Source organism: Lepidochelys olivacea, assembly GCF_965140295.1.
Source record: "Lepidochelys olivacea isolate rLepOli2 genome assembly, chromosome: 3".
NCBI classification, from domain to species: domain Eukaryota; kingdom Metazoa; phylum Chordata; order Testudines; family Cheloniidae; genus Lepidochelys; species Lepidochelys olivacea.
The window spans coordinates 103,310,338-103,334,347 of record NC_140413.1 but is presented as its reverse complement, the minus strand read 5'-3'; the positions used below and the strand labels follow the sequence as shown (position 1 = coordinate 103,334,347).

Sequence of the window (24,010 nt, the reverse complement as noted above, 5' to 3'; positions counted from 1 at the left end):
GATTTCTGCAGAATTAGGGCAAAAGTCTCACCAATCAATAGCTTCTGTAGACTTGTGTTACCGTACAACATGCTTGGAAGAAAAAGTACATAGTCCTTACTTGAGAAGTCGATTCTATGATCATTAAATTAGTAACTGCCACCATTGTATGAATGTTGGCTTCAAAGGCTTCAATTTTAATGATAAATGCCAATAAAATGATTTCACCATACACACAAACCGGTGGAACAATATTTTCATACAACAATAATTGAAAATTAGAGAAGCAAGTAAGGAAAATGCTGCTCGAGAACTTAATAGAGTTTGATTTAAGGCTACCTACTTTGTATATTTTGACACATGATGTTGATAATTTGTTTTAAGAGTTATAAAGCTTTAACTTTTTAAATCTCAGCATCCACTGCCATTAGATAATTATCTGATCCCCCCAGTCTGACACCCTCAGATTTTTTTGCAACTGTGAACATTTATATCAAAATTGAACACTACTTAAAAATAAATCATCAATATTAGCTGTCAAAATTAAAAAATAAAAATAAAATGTTGCCAAGCCAAATTATATGGATAGACAGCAGAATTCCTTACATTTTTCTTCCCCAAATAATACATTTTATTGTAATTTTCATCCTTTCTTCCCCCCTGCTCTCACCCCATTTTCTTTTGCCTTTGTTATGACTGATGTACCAGCTTAGATTCATAGGGATAAATTGTGGCTATGCTACAAGCCCTGTCTATGAGTAGCCTAGGAAGCAAATTGTGACTCAATCCCAATCTGCCTCCTGGTTTCTCTCTGCTCTGTGGTGTGTGGGAAGAACGTACCCTGTACCAAGCATATATTTTCCACTACTTATGTTACCTGGCATGCTGGCTTAGCTGCAGGGCCCCTGACATGAAGTGAGGATGGAGCCAAAGGCTCTGTCCACTCCCCATTTCCACCCACCCACTCACCCAGCAACTCCATGGGTGCTGCTTCCTTTTATCTCTCACCCCATGCTGCTACCCACAATGTGGGTAGTGAGTGCAGGGGAGCTAAGAGTCTCTTTGGTCCCCCTTCTCCTCCCCTTGGACATACAGGACAGGCCATGGTCTGGCCAATAATTTCTTCTCTTTGTGACTTGAATTTTTTCTAACTCTTATGTTGTGGACTCATCATTAATTAACAACATGTTCTGGTAGTTAGGTGGATATGCTCAAGTTATGTTAACAAATACACAATGCTAGGCTTGGATTGCCAGAAATCTATGGATGAGGTGGAACATCCCTTTGGCTTTGGGCCTGTAGACTCACCTCCGTACACAGTAGATCTGTCTAGTATCTTATTGCATTGCCACTCAATGCTTCCATCATGGTAGGTTGTAGAGTCTTTGCCAGTGTCATCTGAACAGCCTGTTACACTTGTGAAAAAAGTGGGCAGTGTTGCTACCTGTCAATTGCTTTGTGGTATTATTGATCAAGGATTATAGTGCCCATTTTTTCCACAACTTCCGTCCACTGCTCCCGCAATTCACTCAGTAGAATTAGCAAGAGTCATGCTGTGTCACACACCGATATTACATGCTTTGAATTCCTCACCTCCTGACATAACCTGGAGCTTTGCTTTTTAATAGCAAGCCCAGCATTATTGCCAGCTGACCAGAAAATGCATGTCAGTATTAATATTAGCAATAGTACTTTGTACTTATCTATAGAGTGTTTGTCTTGAAACACTTGAGGAGCTAAAAGTAAAAGCTAATTCTTTTAGTGACATGCATGGAAGATCTTCTTTAAGAGATAAATTGTGCTTTTAAGCATAGTAGCTGCAGGGTATGAGTGAGATGGGAACATGCAAAGTAGTTGCTGACGAGGGGTAGCCTGAGGCATTCTGCTTGTGTAGGACAGAGAGAGATGAGGTGGGTGAAGTGCTGCCGCTGGGAGTGGTGCGGGGAGCGCCAGGAGCTGGGAGTCCTGGTGCCGCAGATCAGGTCTGCCGACAACACCATGGTCACCCCGAGTGCCAGGGGCACGATGGAGAGGACCCTGAAGGCCATCCACTCACTGTACATGGAAACCCTGAAGCATAAATTGGACCAGGATAAAGCCTTCGAACTGACAAGCAAGTGGGACGCCAGCAACCGCTTCCTTGCCGGGGGCGGCTTCACCCGTTTCGCTGACTGGCGGTTCATCCACCGCGCCCGGCTCAACTGCGTCCCGCTCAATGGAGCCGTCCGCCACGGGAACCGAGACAAGCGTTGCAGGAAGTGTGGCTACTCCAACGAGACCCTGCCCCACGTCCTGTGCAGCTGCAAGCCCCACTCCAGAGCCTAGCAGCTGCGCCACAATGCCGTCCAGAACCGCCTGGTGAAAGCCATCGCACCGCGCCTGGGGGAGGTCGCCGTGAACTGCGCCATCCCCGGTACTGACAGCCAGTTGCGACCTGACGTGGTAGTCACCGACGAGGCCGAGAAAAAGATCATCCTCATCGACATCACGGTCTCCTTTGAGAACAGGACCCCGGCCTTCCACGAAGCCTGAGCTCGTAAGATGGAAAAATACACCCCCCTGGCCGATACCCTGAGAGTGAAGGGCTATGAGGTGCAGATGGATGCCCTGATTGTAGGAGCCCTGGGCGCTTGGAACCCCTGCAACGAGCGTGTGCTGAGGACCTGTGGGATCGGTCGACGCTACGCACGGCTCATGTGGCGCCTCATGGTCTCGGACACCATCCGATGGTCCAGGGACATCTACATCGAACATATCACCGGCCACCGACAGAACCAGGAGGTGTGAGCCAGTACGACATCGTGCATCGACTACGAGAAAGGGACCGAGAGACTTTTTCCATTGGACCATATGAACTGGAACCATAAACTCACTGAACATTAAATCCCACCAAATGAGGATAAATCTACCCTCATCATCGTATCCACTCATTATACTCCACACCTGAACATAGCCATTATATGAACAACATACCCCGATATCTCAATGTCTGTACTTTGACCCGTTAACCTTTTACCCCCAATCGGGGAGATTGCAGATTATGTATTCCTTACACCACCTGATCCTAAACCGAACTTCGCACCCGTTGATAATCTGTACCTTTTCCCCTGATAAGCAGAAACTTCTATGCTTAAACTCTGTACCGTTTTCTTTTTATTTTAAAATCATCTTAATAAAATTATTAAATCTTTTATTGGACCAACTTCTATTGGTGGAAGCTTTCAACCTACGCAGAGCTCTTCTTCAGGTCTGGGAAAGGTATCCAGAGTGTCACAGCTAAATACAAGGTGGGACAGATTGTTAATCATAAAGGGTAAGCACATGTTGCAGGTTTCAGAGTAGCAGCCATGTTAGTCTGTATCTGCAAAAAGAAAAGGAGTACTTGTGGCACCTTAGAGACTAACAAATTTATTTGAGCATAAGCTTTCATGAGTATTTTCCACTGCATGCATCTGATGAAGTGAGCTATAGCTCACGAAGGCTTATGCTTAAATAAATTATTTAGTCTCTAAGGTGCCACAAGTCCTCCTTCACGTGTTGCAGGAGACCATTTAAAATGAAGTGGGCAATTAACACCTCTACAGTCACAGGACAAAGGAGAGTTTAGAGGCACGCAGAATGCCTCTGCGTCCTGGAAGTAGCATACTAACCATCTGTAAAAGGATGCAGTATGTGCTTCCCATCCATTAACTGAAAGGAAGAAGGTTTGACCATCCCCACTGTCATCCAGCTACCCCCACTTTGGGGTGTAACGTTAGCAGCGGCATCAGTAACCTGACTGCCCTGCGCTATGTGAGGGTAAAAGGTGTCTTCTACACTCTTCAACTCCGTTCTCCAGCAGAGGAACAGCTGCAATATGACCTAACTGGATAAAGACTTGGGGTGAAATCCTGGTCCCATTGAAGTCAATGACAAAACTCCTAATGACTTCAAGGAGGCCAGGATTTCACCTTTGTTTCTCTATGTGAAAAAAAATGTGGGTTGCAACAGGATTGCTGAAAATGTCCCCAGACATGTGCTCTGATGCCAAACAAACCCTTCAGTTTATATAGTAACAAGAACCATTTGCACTACGTTCATCACAAAACAATTTTGAGCATTACAAACAGATTTTACTCAAATGAAGATGATTATAAAGTATGTGGATGGGAGGGCTGTGAAGTGTTAAAGTACATAAAAACATTAGAACAGAGAGAATGGTTCATAAATAGTAATGTATTTGACTAATTTGTTTTCTTTCGGCTTGCAGAACATCCTCAGCAATTTGCATTTTCCTGAAATGTACTTGTTATTTGTACATATTAGAATTGATTTAGTTGATTGAATTTTGTATATTAGGGATCGATCATGCAGAATTGTAAACTGCACTACTTAGTTGTGAGTGGTCAGATTAGTCACAGATTTTCTTCCCTGACTGGGGGATAGAAGCATTTCAAGGGCAAAGTGTGCATGTTTAAAACTTGGTATCCATGATTATGTGCATGTAAATTGCTTTTGCACAAACATTTGGGCCTATACAACTCAATTGCTAGAATGTTCATGGAAAACAAACACAAAAGTAAACCTCCATGGCAAAGCACTGTGTGCACGCACATCTCCTTTACATAGGCTGCACCAATTCTGAGAGCAAAATGGCTGCTGTCCACATACAGTCAAGAATCAGAGGGGTAGCCCTTTTACTCTGTATCCACAAAAAAAACGAGGAGTCTGGTGGTACCTTAAAGACTAACAGATTTATTTGGGCATAAGCTTTCATGGGTAAAAAACCCACTTCTTTAGATGCATGGAATGAAAATTACAGATGCAGGCATTATTATACTGACACATGAAGAGAAGGAGGTTACCTTACAAGTGGAGAACCAGTGCTGATAGGGCCAATTCAGTCAGGATGGATGTGGTCCGCTCCCAATAATTGATGAGGAGGGTGTCAATACCAAGAAAGGGAAAATTGCTTTTATAGTGATCCAGCCACTCCCAGTCCGTACTCAAGCCCAAATTAATGGTGTTAAATTTGCAAATGAATTGTAGTTTATGTGACCATCACTTATTTAATAAACACAACCCTATACTGGAAACCTACTAACTGCTATACTTAGCTACATGCCTCCAGCTTCCATCCAGAACACATCACACGATCCCTTGTCTACAGCCAAGCCCTAAAATACAATCAGATTTGCTCCAATCCCTCAGACAGAGACAAACACTTATAAGATCTCTATCAAGCATTCTTAAAACTACAATACCCACCTGGGGAAGTGAGGAAACAGATTGACAGAGTGAGACGGGTACGCAGAAGTCACCTACTACAGGACAGGCCCAACAAGGAAAATAACAGAACACCACTGGCCATCAGCTACAGCCCCCAGCTAAAACCTCTCCAGCACATCATCAATGATCTACAACGTATCCTGGAAAACAATCCCTAACTCTCACAGACCTTGGGAGGCAGGCCAGTCCCCGCTTACAGACAGCCCCCATCCTGAAGCAAATACGAGAAACTACACACCACACCACAGAAACACTAACCCAGAAACCAATCCCTGTAACAAACCCCGTTGCTTACTCTGTCCCCATATCTACTCTAGTGACACCATCATTGGATTCAACCACATCAGCCACACCATCAGAGGCTCGTTCACCTGCACATCTACCAATGTGATATATGCCATCATGTGCCAGCAACGCCCCTCTGCCATGTACATTGGCCAAACTGGACAGTCTCTACATAAAAGAATAAATGGACACAAATCAGGCATCAGGAATGGTAACATACAAAAGCCAGTAGGAGAACACTTCAATCTCCCTGGACATTCTATAGCATATTTAAAAGTAGCCATCCTTCAACAAAAAAACTTCAAAAACAGACTTCAAAGAGAAACTGCAGAGCTACAATTCATTTGCAAATTTAACACCATTTATTTGGGCTTGAATAGGGACTGGGAGTGGCTGGCTCACTTCAAAAACAATTTTCCCTCTCTTGGTATTGACACCCTCCTCCTCAGTTATTGGGAGTGGACCACATCCATTCTGATTGAATTGGCCCTGTCAACACTGGTTCTCCACTTGTAAGATAACTCCTTTCTCTTCATGTGCTACTATATATATTTATGCCTGCATCTGTAATTTTCATGCATCTAAAGAAGTGGGTTTTTTACCCACGAAAGCTTATGCCCAAATAAATCTGTTAGTCTTTAAGGTGCCACCAGACTCCACACCGTCAAGAGTTCTTCTAAAAGTAAAGGTGAAGCACAGAAAACAAAAGCATCACAGTTTCATAGCTACCTGTACTACACTGAAAGAGCATGATAAGGAAGAAAGTGAAATACAGCCCAAAACTAACTTCCAATCAAGAATATTAACATACCCTATGGGCTGTTAGAAATGATATTGCCCTACTAAAGATTTTAACTTCAAAGAAATGTTGCCAACGTAAGCCATCCCTCTTTTTGTCTCATTAGTAGGCAGAAAGGCTTTGAACATAACTGACAATCCTTGAGCACAGGAAACAAAGAAACTCAATCCGGGGGGAGAGATAGCTCAGTGGTTTGAGCATTGGCCTGCTAAACCCAGGATTGTGAGCTCAATCCTTGAGGGGGCCATTTAGGGATCTAGGCCAAAAATTGGGAATTGGTCCTGCAGGGGGTTGGACTAGATGACCTCCTGAGGTCCCTTCTAACCCTGATATTCTAATCTCCAGTACCATGTCAGATAAAACACCACATGGACATGTAGCTATTTGAAAGTGAATGAACAGAACAAAGTGGTAACATGTTTAAAGGAAACATATGAATCCCTAACAAACACATATCTGTGAATGTCCTTCCCAGCTCAGAGTTGAAGTGCCTGTGTGGTTATTTGTGAATGTCCCTGTTGCAAAAAGCCTGGAGAGGAGAATGAACTGTAAGGTGTGGAATTAATTATTGGTGCCAGTGTCCTGTTTTCTCATTGCTTGTTTTTTTGCACCTGCAATTTAATTGCCAAAACTTTTAGCACTGCTCAGTGTAAAAAGGCAACCTTCTGTTATTTGAAGAGTAGATGTGTCTTGGAGGTGTTTGCAGTGGAGATGTGCACCCAGTCATGCATCAAATGCTAGCAGACATCTGCTGAACTTGCCTAGAGCTTTGTATCATCTGTATTTTGCAGGTACACAATGAGCTAACTCTCATGGCTGCCTCATCCCACCAGTGTGATCTGAGTTAAATCTGTAAGGCACAGTCACTGCACAGAGGGGAGAAAAGATTAATAATAATTAAAAAGAAATAAAAAAAGGTTTTGTACTTTGATGTTCTTATTCATTTGATAAAATAATCGCAGCATTTGTCACCTCAGCAAAATTTACCAATCATTTATTTCAATAAAGATTAAATGAACTGGCATTGCAAGAATAAGATCATGCCCAGTGATTTTAATTAGCTCAGCCTTTTAGGCCCAAATCTAACTCTAAGAATTTGACTTTGTTCACTACACCATGGCTCAATGAATTTCAATAGCATTTTGAGTCTTATCTAGCAGATTCCACTGGTCAAAACTCATTAATTTCTCTGATTACACTTTGTGTTTTCCTTTCAGTATATTGCACAAATGGACTGCTTAGTAGCTTTCTTTTCAGTACCACAGCACTTTGTTTTTTTTTATACCCTCCTGGCTTTCATCAGCTCTATTCCCAGTTTATTATACAGAGGGCAAATATAACTACCCTGTGACATCAAATAAAGGCTAAGGGAAGCAAGCCATAAACCCAACAAACAAAATAAAAAGTTCTTTCTTGTAATAGCTTTCCAGAACACATCTGAAGGAGTGCTTAGATAGCACAAAGAGGACGTGCAGATCCATTCATTGCTGTAGCAAGGATCATTGTTAGACATTAATGATGATAAAATATATATCTGCAGCACATCCTGTTACAAAATTATACCTGATCTGGAGAGTATATTGGGGAGGGTGGAAATGTAATATATTATTTAGCAGACAATCTCAGGCCCGGATTTATCACCTTGTGTAAAATGCTTCAATTGTAGAACATCAAACCAAAAGGCTTTTGATGTGGGACAAATCTCAGAAGAGACAAAGATGAGTTTCCCATTTAGAACAGTTGTGACTTCAGCCAATTTCATCATCAGGGCTGGCAAAACATATCCCAACTATAGAAGTGTAGTCGACTGCAATTAAGAAAGATGGAATGACTCCCTTCCTCTATTAGCAAAAAGAAAAGGAGGACTTGTGGCACCTTAGAGACTAACCAATTTATTTGAGCATGAGCTTTCGTGAGCTACAGCTCACTTCATCGGATGCATCCGATAAATAAATTGGTTAGTCTCTAAGGTGCCACAAGTCCTCCTTTTCTTTTTGCGAATACAGACTAACACGGCTGCTACTCTGAAACCTTCTACTATTAGATTAGCAACTCGCCTATTTGAGGAACAATGAGCCAAATTAGGTGCATTTATAAATAGAATAGCTGACAACGTTTACAAAGTGTGTGTATACCTGTTGTAATTCATAATCTATACCAGGGGTCGGCAGCCTTTCAGAAGTGGGGTGCCGAGGCTTCATTTATTCACTCTAATTTAAGGTTTCGCGTGCCGGTAATACATTTTAACGTTTTAAGAAGGTCTCTTTCGACAAGTCTAGAATATAGAACTAAACTATTGTCGTATGTAAAGTAAATAAGGTTTTTAAAATGTTTAAGAAACTTCATTTAAAATTAAATTAAAATGCAGAGCCCTCCGGACCATTGGCCAGGACTGGGCAGTGTGAGTACCACTGAAAACCAGCTCGCGTGCCATAGGTTGCCTACCCCTGACCTATACTGTCTGAACTTCACTGCATTCCTTTACTTTTTTTGTAGTTCTCAATCTGTCTTTTAATAATTAAGCAAAATGCCACAGGATAGACTGTCAGTCATTCTGTTTATCTTCCATAAAAAGTTAGGTCATGTCTACATTATCACTTATATTGGCAAAACTTTTGTTGCTCAGGGATATGAAAAAACACACCCTTGAGCAACATACCTTTCACCAGCAAAAGTGGTAGCGTGCACAGGTCTACGTTAGTCGGAGAGCTTCTCCTGCCGACAAAGCTACCGCCACTCGCTGGGGGTTGTTTAATTATGCCGAAGGGAGAGCTGTCTCCCATTGCCATAGAGCGCCCTTACAGTGGCACAGCTGCATCGGTACAGCTGTGCTGCTCTAAGCTCTCTAGTGTAGATATCGTCTTAGTAATGGAAATGCTTCCAGATCAGAAGGGGAGCATTTTACATCCTCTTTGAGTTCACTTCGCATGGGCGTAAGCAACAAGACAAGGTGTAGGGAAACTGAGTCAGGCCCACAGACAGTTCTGTAATTAGGTCTTTTGTGTGTGAACATGGACATAATTAAATAAGGTCCATTTGCAACAAATCCCTGGCCACCTAGAACTTCCACAGTCACTGAGAACTTCCCAGTGTGAGTGAGACTAGAACTCAGACTCTCCTACTCTAAAAGCACCAGTGAGCCTATGGTGATCACCATTAGCTTGATAGGGCCTATGATACACAAATGAGTGGTTCTGATTTAATCTGACAGAGGGTAGCGATACCTGTGTCTGCTATCCAGTTCATTAGAGTCTCTTTGGAAGCAAACAACGCTCATAAAATGCAGATGAGAATGAAAATAACAAAGCTATTGATAATCTTAATTTCTCTGCATTTGGACAAAAAAATATATTAAACAATGCATCTTTTTCAATCCAAGTTCATAGTTCAACCAGACTGTTCTGTGACTGTGAGGCATCCTTTTCCAACTAGTGCAACTACTGCATGTAGACAAAGGATACTATTTTAAAGTGCCCATGTGATTTAAGAGCTTAAAGTCTATTTTCAGAAGTGATTTAGGAACTGAAAAGCTTAAGGCTCATTGAAAATCAATGAGATTTACACACCTCAACTTGAAAATTTACTTAAGAGCTATGTTAGAACTGTGTGCGTCTCCAGTAGAGGTCATCAACAAATGGAAAATATTATGGAAAAAAATTGAAATTTCAAAGATGTTTCCTTTTCTGCAAGGTCCAAACCCTGGCAGAGTTACAACGTTTCACTTTTGCTTTTGCCTCTCTGTAAGAGTTCCTAAACTGAGGAAGTTTTGACAAGTTACAAAATAGTAAACCATAGGGTCAAAATTAACAAGTGGAGGGGGGAGAAGAAGAGGGTCAACCCTCTCCCAAAGAAAGTAGACATAGGACTTTCAATTGCATTCAGTGGCACAAAAAAGAAAAAGGGAGATAAAGGAGATAAATTTTAAAACGATCCATTTCAGTGAGAAAACAAAACTTTTTAAAAGCTAAACGCTTTCAAGGATGGAGAGAGACCGCCCAACACGAGCGTTCTGTGACAGTGTAGGAATCAGTGTAGGATGGAAGCACATTCATTTAAAAAGGGGATTAACCTGGCTACATTTATATGGCTGTTCCCCTGACTGACTATGCTCACGAGAAGCAGCAGTATAATATGCAACTCTTTAGCAATATTCCCTGCAGAGTGGCATGTAGAAGAGATACTGGAGTTCAGATCATGTGCCATCAGTGCAGAAAACACAATGCAAGCAGCAGCTAAGTGAGCATATTTGCATTTTGTTTTGTTTGTGCTGCTCAGTGAACAGTCACTCTCAATAAACTCCCCTATTTGTTCTGGCTTATAAATGCAACCTTGTCAAGGTTCAGCTCATAATTGCTCACACCGAATTTCCATAAAGCTGGGTGATGATCCAGCCTTGGGTTTTTATGTAGTTCCAGAGAGAATACCTAAAACTGACATTGAAACTAAATATATTAGATTAAAAGAAACAGCAATATATAATAAGTCCCAAGTTACAATGCTGGAACATCAGAAGAACATTCCGAAACCAAGAAATCTCTTGAACTCTGCAGTGGTTTATAGTTCAGTATTTATCAGTGTTAAGTTGAATTCCTGTGCATAATAACAGAGTGCAGCTAAGCTTTAGCATAGTTCACCCAAGCAGGTATAGAGATTTGATTCTATCAGTTTAAATATAACATTAGAAAATGTCAAAAGGACCATTCTTTATGACCCCTAAGCAGTAGTTCATGTTATCTGATGTTGGTCTACTTATCTCTTTGGTACCTATTGTGTCAATCATGTCACACCTTCACTTTGAATCTCTCCCTACCCACAGACATAAGGAACACTGTTGTTCTCTTTAAACCAAACATTAAAAAAAGGAGGGATTTACTTCTTGAGAAATATCTGGATGGCGCCTCAGCCAGCTATAATTCAGGTAACACTCAGGGGCTGCAGAAAGCAACCAGAAGTCTTAGAAAAGATTCTCCCTGACCAAAGGTCTGCATCTGCCATTCATAACACAGGTTCACCATTTAGATTCTGATCTGCTCTTGGATAATTAACCTATGTCTACACTTAAAATATTACAGTGTCACAGCTGCAGTTGTACTGCTGTAGTGCTTCAGTGTAAACACAACAGGAGGGGTTCTCCCATCACGACAGTTAATACACTTCCCTGTGGTAGCTAGGTTGATGGAAGAAATGAAGCCCATGGTTCCAAATGAAGATGACTACCCACAGGGGGTGTTCTATGGGGGAAACTCCAGCCCCCTGTAGCCCACCAGAGCCTAGATTTGCTATCCTTCTGAGCAAGCTGTGAACCTCATCATTATTCTTGGGCATTTGGGAGGGGATAGAATCATAGAATCATAGAATCATAGAATATCAGGGTTGGAAGGGACCCCAGAAGGTCATCTAGTCCAACCCCCTGCTCAAAGCAGGACCAATTCCCAGTTAAATCATCCCAGCCAGGGCTTTGTCAAGCCTGACCTTAAAAACCTCTAAGGAAGGAGATTCTACCACCTCCCTAGGTAACGCATTCCAGTGTTTCACCACCCTCTTAGTGAAAAAGTTTTTCCTAATATCCAATCTAAACCTCCCCCACTGCAACTTGATAGGCTTGAGGAATTGTCTAATGAGGGCTTCTTAAGGGGCCTTTCAGTTAGTAACTTGTGGTTTTTAATATGATATTGCACACATTAATTATTGTAAGATGCGGACAGTCAAAATAGTTAAATAAATACATCCACATAGTTAGCTATACAAGTGTATAACAGCAAACCAAAATGATGTAAATTTAAAAATTTACACTGATGAGTCAAAAACCTAACTTGAGGCACTAGACAAGGCCCAACATCATAATTCCATAATTAATTTAATAGTGGTTGAAAAATGTGAAAACATTCCTCAAAATTTAATTTTTTTAAAAAATGTAGAGCTGGTTGAAAAAAATAAGATGAATTTTTGTGAACATTTTTGTGAAAAATGTGCCCCCTTTTTTGTCTAAAAATGTCAGAATTTCATATTTTTTGGGCAGCTCTATAAAAATAGGTTCTTTTTTACCCCTCATAGCCAAGTCTATCTCTGGCAAAGGTTGAAATACTCAAGCCTTGATATCTTGGTGTTCTTTCTCCAATCCTCAGTTCTCAAGACTTTCCCTAGCTTATGACATTCTGATACCCCTATTTATAAAATGAATTCTCTCTGAATTCCTAAGATATTGGTTGAAGGAGACAATCCATTTTCTCCGTATGCTAATCTGGATGATAGGAGATTATGGCCAAATTTGCCAATTATATTTTTTCCAATATACAAAATCTTCAGGATGTCCTGATGCATTTGATGAAGAATATAGATGCACCATAATTAGTTACTGAATGTGCTTTTGCATGAATATTAATTATTTAATATACAGTCCACTTTTAACATTCTCTGAATCTCAGACATTTATTGTAGTTGATCAGAAGAGTTGTCTGGCCTATCTGAAACTTCATGATGAGTGACTGCCTACTGTGATTCCACTAATATTTCACAGATGTAGCTGATTCATTCTCTGTGACCCAGATGTTATTACAAATTCAAAAATAAAAAGACTTTGTGAGAACTAGTTAAGGTTGCTAAGGAACAATAACACAGAAGTGAAAACCACAAAACCCAGGAAGTACAGTGAAAAGCTACATACCTACCTATATAACCTTCTCAAACATACACAGATCCAAATACTCACAAACTCTCAGTGTCTGTTCCCATAGCAAGTCAAACCTATTCAACCACAGTCACAAAGGTCATAACCAGACAACCTTAAGTCTAAAGCATAAAGAAGAAAAAAAACGATGCTCCTTGTCTGAAAATTGGAAACAAGTTATTTTCTGAAACAGTATAATTTAAAAACTACATATCTTTATAATCCCATCAAGTGACTGTACTGACATATGCTGGTGTAGTTTAAATCAGTAGGATTTGAGGGAATCTTGGAGGTGGGGTGCATATTTCATGAGGCTACCCAAGACTGAAACATTTATAAAGGAAAAGTTTCAATTTCATCATGCTAAAATAATTCCACTTCTTTGTGTTTACATGATATCTTTGCTATCTGGATGTATATCAAACATAACAGTGACTAATAATGCTAGCTAAAGGCTAAAGCTTACTCCTGCTGACTCCAATAACCATAATTCAGAATTATGTAACTCCTGTCAAGGAACATTGACTAATGGAACTAAGAAAAGACCCAAATCAACCTGAAAACCAGAGCTTTAATTTCAGGTATTACTTTCCTTATATCTTGGACAAATCTCTGCCTTACTTTTGCAAAGGAAGATGGAGAAAGATTGACATTCCCCAAATTCTCAGATTGCAGAATGCTGATTTTCTGGAGGAAATCAGATCTCTTTGCCATCCCACTCACTTGAGAGAGCATAAGGCTTGCAATACAATACTGATAACAATTACACTGAAAACCTCTCTCACTCTCAACAAACAGCTAGGCTCCCTGCTATGGGCTAAAGTTGAGTGGCTTCTGGTTTGTATCCCAAATCTGCTGACACTTTAGAAATATTTCTCTTTTTATCCTCTATGATGCCAGACCTAGTCTGGCTTTGGACTGACCACTGCCTCACTCCCTCACCTTGGGCTCCCCAAAAACTTTGTCAGAGGTTTTTATGCATCAGGTAACACTCCTTCTTGGGGTCTTGGTTTATTAACAAAGTTCAAAAAGAAACACAAAAGCTCCCACATCATCTTCATAGCTAGCTCAAAAACCCTTGGTGGAGGGCTCTTAGTCCTGTCCCTGCTTAGGCTTTCCTCTACCAGACTTGCATTCCACACTCCTGCCTTCTTAGCTGGCTCCTGTTCCAGGCAGGCTTGCACTCCCCAGGCTTTCCACCTGTGAGCTGGGGACTGTCTCTCTGTGTAGAGCACCTCATCCAGCCCTCCTTTTCCATTGAGTCTCTCCCTGCTCTTTATCAAACAGCAACACCCAAAGTTTTCTACCTAGAGTCTTTCCTTCTGTCTTCTTTAGCTAGCCATAGACTTCTGTCCTATGTATACCCCCAGAAGACCTGCATTAGCCATATGACCTGACTGTCATGTGACATTGTTCATTTTCTCCATCTGGGGTGGGGAGCTAAATGGGTCTTAGGTGGGGCTGGACACTTCTCAATTTGAAGGTCCAGTCACCCTGTTTTAAATACACTTAACCATAATGAGGTTTCCATGGTTTGGGGACAGCTTTAAAGAGATGTTGCCTTTTTAGGTCACTCCATAGCTATAGTATTCTCTGGGGATAGAGGAAGTGCTGAGGAAGCTGGTAAAAGACACGTGCCCTGATCAGATTTTTATTATTATTATTTTTACACCCCACCATGTGCTAGACCCTGTATGTGAAATACATAGAAGATGAGTTCCCTGCAACAAAGAGTTTGCAGTCCTAGACCTGGATCCTGCCAACATTTATGCACATGAGAAATCCCAGTGAGTTCACTGGCACTACTCACATGCATGAAGATACTCTCATGCTTCTTTGCAGGATGAGGCGCCTGCAGGATGCAGGATCATGACTGGATCATATTTATAATGTACAAACAGAATAAAGTCTAGACCAGTGATACATATCCTTGATGCTTTAAAAGGGCCAATTGCAAAAAGCTGAAAACAATTATGAGCCAAATCAGCTGGGAGGAAGAATTTAATCAGAAACATGTGAATGATAATTGGGAATTTTTAAAGAACACTTTATTAGGTGCCCAAAAAGCTGCAATCAAGGAAGAAAGCAGTATTGGTTTGTGAAGTTCTGGGGTTCAACGCAAACCAGTGAGGGGTTGTGTCACCATCTGCCCTGTAATTCTGGGTGCTTGAATGCTCTGCTACTGTGGCTCACAGCCCAGACACTGGCAAGCAGACAAGCATGCAATTCCTGTAATGTCTGTGTGGTGCAGCCCTAGTTTATCACCCTGACCCCAGTAGCCTGCCTACAACACAACAGCCCCACCCTGGTCTCCACCAACCTTGGTTACTACATGTAGGGTAACCCCCCCACACTCCCAGTCTCAAATTTCCCCCCCAATTGACTTCCCTGAAGAGGCCAGCCCTCTCCTGAAACACTCAGAGAAGTAATAAAGTTCATTTGTCCTTTAAAGAGACAAAAGCATGGCTTACTACTTTAACTGGAGCTAACAGTCACTTCAATTCAAACACTGCACCAGTCTGGTTTAGATAAAAAATAACAAGTTTATTTAATCAAAAAGAGAGAGCTTTCTAGTGTCTAAGATATAACAAGCTACAGTCTTTAAGAACATAAGAACGGCCATACTGGGTCAGACCAAAGGTCCATCTAGTCCAGTATGCTGTTTTCCAACAGTGGCCAATGCCAGATGCCCCAGAGGGAATGAGCAGAACAGGTAATCACCAAGTGATCCATTCCTTGTTGTCCATTCCCAGCTTCTGGCAAACAGAGGCTAGGGACACCATCCCTGCCCACCCTGGCTAATAGCCATCAATGGACCTATCCTCCCTGGATTTATCTAGTTCTTTTTTGAACCCTGTTATAGTCTTGGCCTTCACAACATCCTCTGGCAAGGAGTTCCACAGGTTGATTTCCCAAGTGTCTGTGAGTCTCTCCCTTTTTTTGTTCACAGACTTTAAAGAGTAAAAGTTAGTGAATATCCATAATTCCTCATAGAGTGTTAATACATACAGTTCACCATTATATTAATCAGCAGTGTATCATCAGTTTGCATATGATACCTTACACAACACATTTGAGATACTGATTATGACAATAGTTGAGGTACATCGGGGTGGTCAGACCAACTGAAACTCACTGCTATATACCAGGGAGTCCCTTCCCATCTGGCATTTGGGGGGTGCTCTTAGGGTCACACTTCCCCCCTTACAAAACTGCAGGAGTTTTAGTCACTGGCTGTCCCAGAGGCAGCAGGTCAGAATCCTCTTTTCTGGACAGGGCATCTGCCACCATACATTCTTTCCCCTTAATATGGAAAAAGCTGTTTGGTCCCCTTTGTCTGTTCACAGGCTCCAAGACATAATGTCAGAGTACCCATAATTTTACCTATAAACATTTCACAATGATAATAATGACCACTGGACCATCAGTGTTGATTTTCAATCAGTCTTGGAACAGAGGGAAGTTCCAGATGACTGGAAGAAAGCTAATGTTGTGCCAATATTTTAAAAGACTAAACAGGATGACGTGGATAATTATAGGCCTGTCAGTCTGACATCAATCCCAGACAAGATAATGTAGTGGTTGGATCTGGATTGCTTGGTAAGCATTTTAATATCGTTAAATGTAAATATACACATCTAGGAACCAAGAATGTAGGCCACACTTACAGCATGGGGGCCTCTATGCTGGGAAGCAGTGACTACAAAAAAGTTTTGGGAGTCCTGGTAGATAATAAGATGAACATGAGCTTCCACGGTGATGCTGTGGCCAAAAGATCTAATGTAATCCTGGGATGCATAAACAGGGGAATCTCAAGTGGACTCCTAGCTCAAGCTTGCCACTGGCAGAAACATGAGATGAGTTAAATGAATCCACCATGTCCTCCCTATGACTGGAAGCTCCAGCTGTGGGGCTATTTCATTTCTGTATAGAAATTCAGGCTCAGGCCTGCAGGGTCCTAGAGCCCAGGTTTGAACATCTGAACCCTAATTAAACCCAAGCCCTGTGATCCCAAGTCAGCTGGGATGGGCCAGCCACGGGTTTTTAATTTCTGTGTAGACATACCCATAGAATCATTCCCATATTTGCCTCAGCTCACCCACTCAGACCTGTTCCCTTCTTCTCCTCACACACCCCAGGAATTGCCTCCTCTTTCCTAATACTCCCTTGCAAAACAAACTGGAGGTTCTCTAATTACAGTGTTAGAGATTATGAGACATTTCTGTGGCATGCTCAATAGAGAGGATGGGGAAATCCCTGTGTCAACAGATGCCCTCTGACGATCCAGATGAAAAAATGAGAGGGCCATCAGTGAAAGAAAGAATCAGCTACTGGCTTCCAAGAGGCATTACAAGACAGTTAAGGCATTGTGAGCCCAGGACATGGGGATGACTAGTTGATTGCGTCTTTGAGGGAATTGGACTACAGCAGTGTTTTGATACCAGGGACCGGTTTGCTGCTTTCCTAAACTGTGTCAGGGAGATCTCTGGTCCATTGACTGGTCGTTGAGAAACACTGGACTAGAGGAAGTGGGTAGGTGAATTGGATAGCCCCAGCCTATATTCAGAAATCTTTCCTGGACCTGGCCTGAAATTCTTGAAAATAACAGACCCCCAAAATTATCATTAAGGTTTGTTCTGAGATCTACTGAAGTGATTCACACATCTTTAGTATTTGGACACTAAATGCCAATTTGAATGAACCTATGTGAGTTAACTAAAACAGCCAAATATGAAACTGGGCCTACCAAATCAAATGGATGAAATCATCAAAGGTTACTTTATGGGCATTTTATACCCTCCCATAAAACCGCCAGCATTTACCAATGTCATAGACCACACGGGCTCTTGATATGATAATTCCTATGGAGCAGCTTCTGTTTAATAGTGTCAGGACTAATGTGGTCATCAATACAGATTTACCGACGTGTCACACTTGGCTTCATGTCTTGCCTCAGAGCATCCAGGACTGTGAGTCACCATGTTATCCTCCTGCCTCCAGCATGAGGAAGTCTTCCTTGTGGTAGCTGGATGTTAGCTCCTGACATGGCCAGCCCTTCGGCCACGCACGCACTCTCCTCTGGGCTCTGCCAGCCCCACCTTTGCCTTGTAGGTTAACACTTTGTGTATCCCAGTCCCCGAACTCCCCAGAAACATCTCCCCATAGTATCCAGCCACTGTCACAGGACACTCACAGCAGTTACCAGGCATACGGTCCCCAAAGAGACAGTGTATCCACAGCTTGACTGGTAATACTCAGGATCAGGTTCTTTAACAGAACAGCCCTGAAGTCTATTATAGCAAAAACAAATATATATTTTTATTTCCAAAGATTAAGATTTAAGAGAGAGTGGCCAAAGATAATAAGAACAATGGGTTACAGGTAAAACAATAGGTATAATGCACTTCTTAGAGACTACACTTAATGTTAAGAATAAAATCCTTGTCTAAAGCAATTTCGAACCGAAAGCAACATCTTATCTTCACTAGGCCACGTGGCCGGGATCCAACCTTCATGAATGCAAAAAGCACTGCCCTTTTTTTGCTTCCTCAGTGAAGCTGATAAAATGTCTTTTTGCTTCTCCTTATATTTCCCCAAACTCATTGTTTTCTCCTCCCTAAGACAGAAGGACTCCTATGGTCCCTTCACTGTGGTGCTGGCTCAAATGTGTCTTCCTATACTCCTATTTGAGCTGAAACAACACTCTGAAACCTATACTCCTATTTGTTTCACATCTCTCTGTTGACCTGTTTTTCCTGTTGAATTGCACATGTTAATGGGGCTTCCACTGTGTTGGCTTTACAATGCTTAATTTACATACAAACCGAGGTAGGCATCTGAAAATACACCCTGCCTGGCAAAACGAGTTTTTACCTCTGCTGGGGAGTAACACCTTAATACAAACTGTAAGGACATGTTCTCAGTAGAACAGACATAACTTTTTAAATATAATCATTGCATACATTTGTTAGGTGTAGTAAGTTTGTCAGGCCTGATAGAAGTTCCTGTTACACAACAGTGAACCCTTTGCAAGTTGGCATCAAGAGGTTCTTAGTGTCACACCAAGCTTGCAAAATCTCTGTAGAAAACTTAAAATGGAATCTAGGCAGAATGATAGACTGTGTGTTCATCTCACAATCTATGGATATGATTGCCTATGTCTGCTAAAGCCATTAACTCTTTCATACTGGTGATCATACTGTTGACAACTAGTCAAAGGTGATTATTAATTATTTCAGACATAATTTTTTGCAAGCCTGGGTAGCTGTTATAACCCTATAAACATCATATATTTTGTTTTGATCCATCAAAACTCAGGTCATTTACTATATCCACGGAGTCAGCTATTATAAGGACCAAAAGTTTTCTGTAGATGGACCATGCATTAATAATGTCATTATTTCTCTCCAGCCTCTGTAGTAATGTTATGACATTGACCTATCCAAATGAATGTGCCAGGGGAGGGAGTGCTGGAAGTGGGAGTGTGCGTGCCTGCATTTGTGTGTGAAAAATATATTCATCATAAGACCTTAATTTGAACATCAGTGCTTTTTCATCTGGAATCACTATTGGTTTATATTGTTTTTATACAAGGCTGATTATATTTTATCATTTATATATTTACCTTCACACCCTATTAATGAGTATCATTTATATATTTACTTTCACACCCTATTAATGAGTATATATAAACATGTAGGGTATTTCCCTTTGGTTTTAATTTGGCTTCCTCCTCCTTAGTTAGCTTCATCTGTTAGTTTGTGCTTACACATCCAGCAGCACTTTGTTAACATCTATGAAATTCCCATTGATGCTGGAATGTCACACACACACACCATACACACACACAATCTGAATAAATGGAGCAGAGCTGCAGAGTTTGCATTGAGAATTCATTCAGTGTCAGCGTTGACTGTGACAGCCTGTGTAATAAAGGATACGGAATGCTGGGACTGCTGCCGAATGATGGTTTCTCTCTGTGAATGGATTTTATAAATGAAAGAGAAGCTCAGGAGAAATATGGGTCTGATAAGATTTCCAGAAAATGCTATCTTTTTTCTAACATTGGTTTCACACTCTTTGAAGCCTAAGACCTTACTGATTAATCTAGATATAGCAGGGAAATCTAATTAACTGTGACAATAATGATGACCTTGCTCTACCTTGTTTCTTTAGATTAAATGCTTTAGGACAAATTCAGCACAGTATAAGTAAATACGTCTCCATCAATTTCAGTAAAATTATGCCTGCTTAACACCTGGGCTGAATTTAGCCCTTTTTTGTCCTTTTTTATGTGAAGATCTACTTTATTTTATTTATTATTGCTAAATCCTTGCAAACAGGACCATAAGAAAAGAGATGCCTGAGGTAATTAAATAACAAGAAATCAAATACACAAAAATTAAACACCAGCTATAAATACAAATAGGAAGACTCTGTGGCTCAGCTGATTGATGCTGGAATGTGGAGATTTTCACCATCTGAATTCTGTTCAGGTCAGCAGCAACCAAAGCTCATTACCATCTGGGGATTGCTTGGTGGCCTGTTGTATAGAGGGATATTTTCCTTCAGCAGAATATGCTATATATTTATATTTCATGGTAGTCTGGAAACATGAACTACATACTACTGAAAATAAAAGAGATTCCCAGATTTCCAGCGAGACACAGAACAATTGCTTCTAGGCCTAGAAGGTCGTGCAATATCAGACCTTCAAATTGCAACAGTTATAAATGTATGCAGGTGATTTTAAGACTTATTTTAGTGCTAAAGAACTATTAAATCTCCTTCACTAGTCAGCCAGTGTAGGTTGCTAAAGACTGGAATAGTCAGTAAATCATCACCACCTAAAGAACAGGAAGGACAAGAGTCCCTTGTGGCTGTTCCCCAACCCAACACTGCTCTAGTTGTTCCTCTTCTGAGCCCTCCCTACGATGTTATTTCTCCCTCTCACAACTGTGGAAATTCCCCTTTCTCTGCTCCTTCCTCCTTAGCACAATGTGTCATTAGCTGGCCTAGAGCTGAGAAGATGAGACTATATTCAGACTGAACTATCTGACTCCAGGGAGACAGAACAATGACTTACAGGAACAAATGTTTGGTCTTCTCAGTCTGAGTTTCAGTCTTACACAGTTTCAAAGGAGCTCTGAGTGGCATCTGTGTCTTTTCTGGCTGATGAAGACTAGTGGGGAAGTACAGGATCAACTATTGGAAATTATCAACATTTCCCTACTAGGAATGGAAAGGATAGAGTGCTTGTTGACCATAAGCAGCTATTGTACAGCTCCTGTTTAAGAACCTAGTGTTTGACATTGACAAGCTATTTGCATTACTGTACAAAGCATATTTTCTGTACTTATCATAGGTTTGGGCAACATTGAGAACACTACACAGAGAATGAATCAAACCCAGGCCTGCTAGACCAAATACCTAAGATTTTCTCTTGAAAAAGAAGAAGAATGTTAGGCTGCTGTTGTACTGAGACCTCTGCCCATCATGCTGACCGATATCATCTCACTGTTTCCAAGTGCTCCCTTATCCCGTATTGTATCTACTGTTGTCTCTTGTCTTATACACAGACTGTCAGCCGTCTGGTGCAGGGACTGTCTTGCTGTTCTGTGTCTATGCTGTGCCTAGCAAAATGGGGTCCTGATCCGTGACGAAGGCCTCTATGGTAATACAAATAATAAATCATGACTAATTGAAGAAGATCTGAGAGATCAGGATCTCTACCTATTGTACTGTCCTCTAGGGTTTTAGGAATTACCTTATACTTTCTCACTGACCGAAATCTTGTAACTAGAGTATTTGTAGGATTTCTTTCCTGACAACCCTAATAAAAACTCTCTTATTAGCTGGTGAGCATGTGAGCTTACAGCTTAGTATTTGAAGTACCTACAGTACTTGCTTTTATGCTACATCTGGCCTGCCACCAAGTATATGAAAGGCTTTGGTGCTCTAGGACACTGACAATGAAACTCTGCAGAGGGGGTCGACTATACTTGTTCAAACTCCTTATGCGTTTCCTACTCAATTTGTATACCTTTCATTTGAAGTTAAATGCAGTGAACAAGGGGTTGTATGTTTATTTCAGGTTTAATTATGGAACTGTACTTTGACTTCATAATAAAGCCGAATAGATTTTCTTAGGAAAACTCTTGGGCCTTAAGTCTTTATTACTACTGGATTCTGGTATAAAAACAGCTGTGAACTGCATCTTTTCCATCGCCATTTATGACTTTCACACTCCAATGATAGCTTTAAGTCTTGCAATCACCAACGAAGCCTGGGACAACTTGGCAAAGCATTAGGAAATATGATCTTATGAGCCCATGGAGATAAAAGAATTTCTGATAAAAAGAATTCTTGTCAAAATCTGGACATCTCTGTGTCAGGTTACATAGCTGAGAGCAGCTCACCTGGCTCAAAAGAACAACTCCTAAGACATTTTAAAACTATGAAGCCATTTTGAAAGCCGCTGCTTCTCTAATGGGAACATGGTTGGTCTAGCTGATAAAAAGTCCAGTTGAAAATATGCCAAAATCCGAGGAGAAATAAAGAGCAAAAAAAGACCTGTCAGGTATGTCTCTGATTAGACTTTGAAGGCAGAAGCCCTGCCATCAGGAATGGTAAAATAAAATAACGCTACTAATTATTAATCAATTATTATTAAATAAATAATAAATAATAATAATGGAGATAACCAACAATACCATTAGTGTGGTGGGTGCCAGGTTTAAAAGACTAGAAGGAGAACAGATGCAATTTAATATTTTCCTAACGATCTGGAGTTTAATATAAAACCACTGCTGATAAAATTTGCAGATAACATAAAGACTGGTGGAATGGTAGATAATGATGAGGACAGGACAGTCCTACAGGGTGTTCTGTATCACTTGGTAAGCTAGGCAAATTCAAACAAAGTTCATTTTTAATACAGCCAAATACAAAGTTATCCATCAAGGAACAAGGAATGCAGGCCACACCCACACAATGGGGACGACGTGAGGGGTTGGATCACAGAAACCCTCTTGGGACTGCCACCTGATGTGCCTAGACTACCTCTGAGCCCGTTTTCCCTGCCTGCTTGGGACTTCAGCACATTTCCTTGTTTGAGCCAGACACGCTGGCTTGCTGCAAACACAGATCCGAGTCTGAACCACATCCCCCACAAGCTGCAGGCTTAACTGAAAACACCTTAAGAAGTGTTCCTGTCTCCTGCACTCAGATACCCAGCTCCCACTGGGGTCCAAACCCCAAATAAATCTGTTTTACCCTGTATAAAGCTTCTACAGGGTAAACTCATAAATTGTTTGCCCTTAATAACACTGATAGAGAGATATGCACAACTGTTTGCTCCCCCAAGAATTAATACTTGCTCTGTGTTAATTAATAAGTAAAAATTGATTTTATTAAATACAGAAAGTAGGATTTAAGTGGTTCCAAGTAATAACAGACAGAACAAAGTAAATTACCAAGCAAAATAAAATAAAGCACGCCAGTCTAAGCCTTATACAGTAGAAAACTGGATACAGATAAAATCTCACCCTCAGAGATGTTTCAATAAGCTTCTTTCACAGACTGGACACCTTCCTAGTCTGGGCCCAATCCTTTCCCCTGATACAGTCCTTCCAGCTCAGGTGGTAGCTAGGGGATTTCTCATGACTGCAGCCCCCTTTGTTCTGTTCCACTCCCTTATATATCTTTTGCACAAGGCAGGAATCCTTTGTCCCTCTCTGGGTTCCCACCCCTCTTTTCAATGGAAAAACACCAGGTTAGAGATGGATTCCAGTTCAGGTGACATGATCACATGTCACTGTAAGACTTCATTACCCACTTGCCAGCACACAGGTATACAGGAAGACTTACAAGTAAACAGAGCCATTTATAACAATTGTCCCGGTTAATGGGAGCCATCAAGATTCCAAACCACCATAAATGGCCCACACTTTGCATAATTACAATAGGACCTCAGAGTTATATTTCATATTTTTAGTTTCAGATACAAGGAC

The 24,010-nt window shown here is 41.1% G+C and overlaps 1 protein-coding gene across 1 annotated transcript in view; it reads right to left on the bottom strand.

The window, feature by feature from the left end:
* Positions 1-292: 292 nt before the first annotated feature.
* The window catches only part of LOC311517926 (uncharacterized protein), a 40,877-nt gene continuing 17,159 nt past the window's right edge, over positions 293-24,010 (bottom strand). Inside the window, exon 2 of the mRNA XM_084623221.1 lies at positions 293-2,789. Coding sequence (XP_084479347.1) covers positions 2,032-2,789 — 758 coding nt within the window. The 3' untranslated portion in view covers positions 293-2,031. The remainder of the gene's footprint in view (positions 2,790-24,010) is intronic.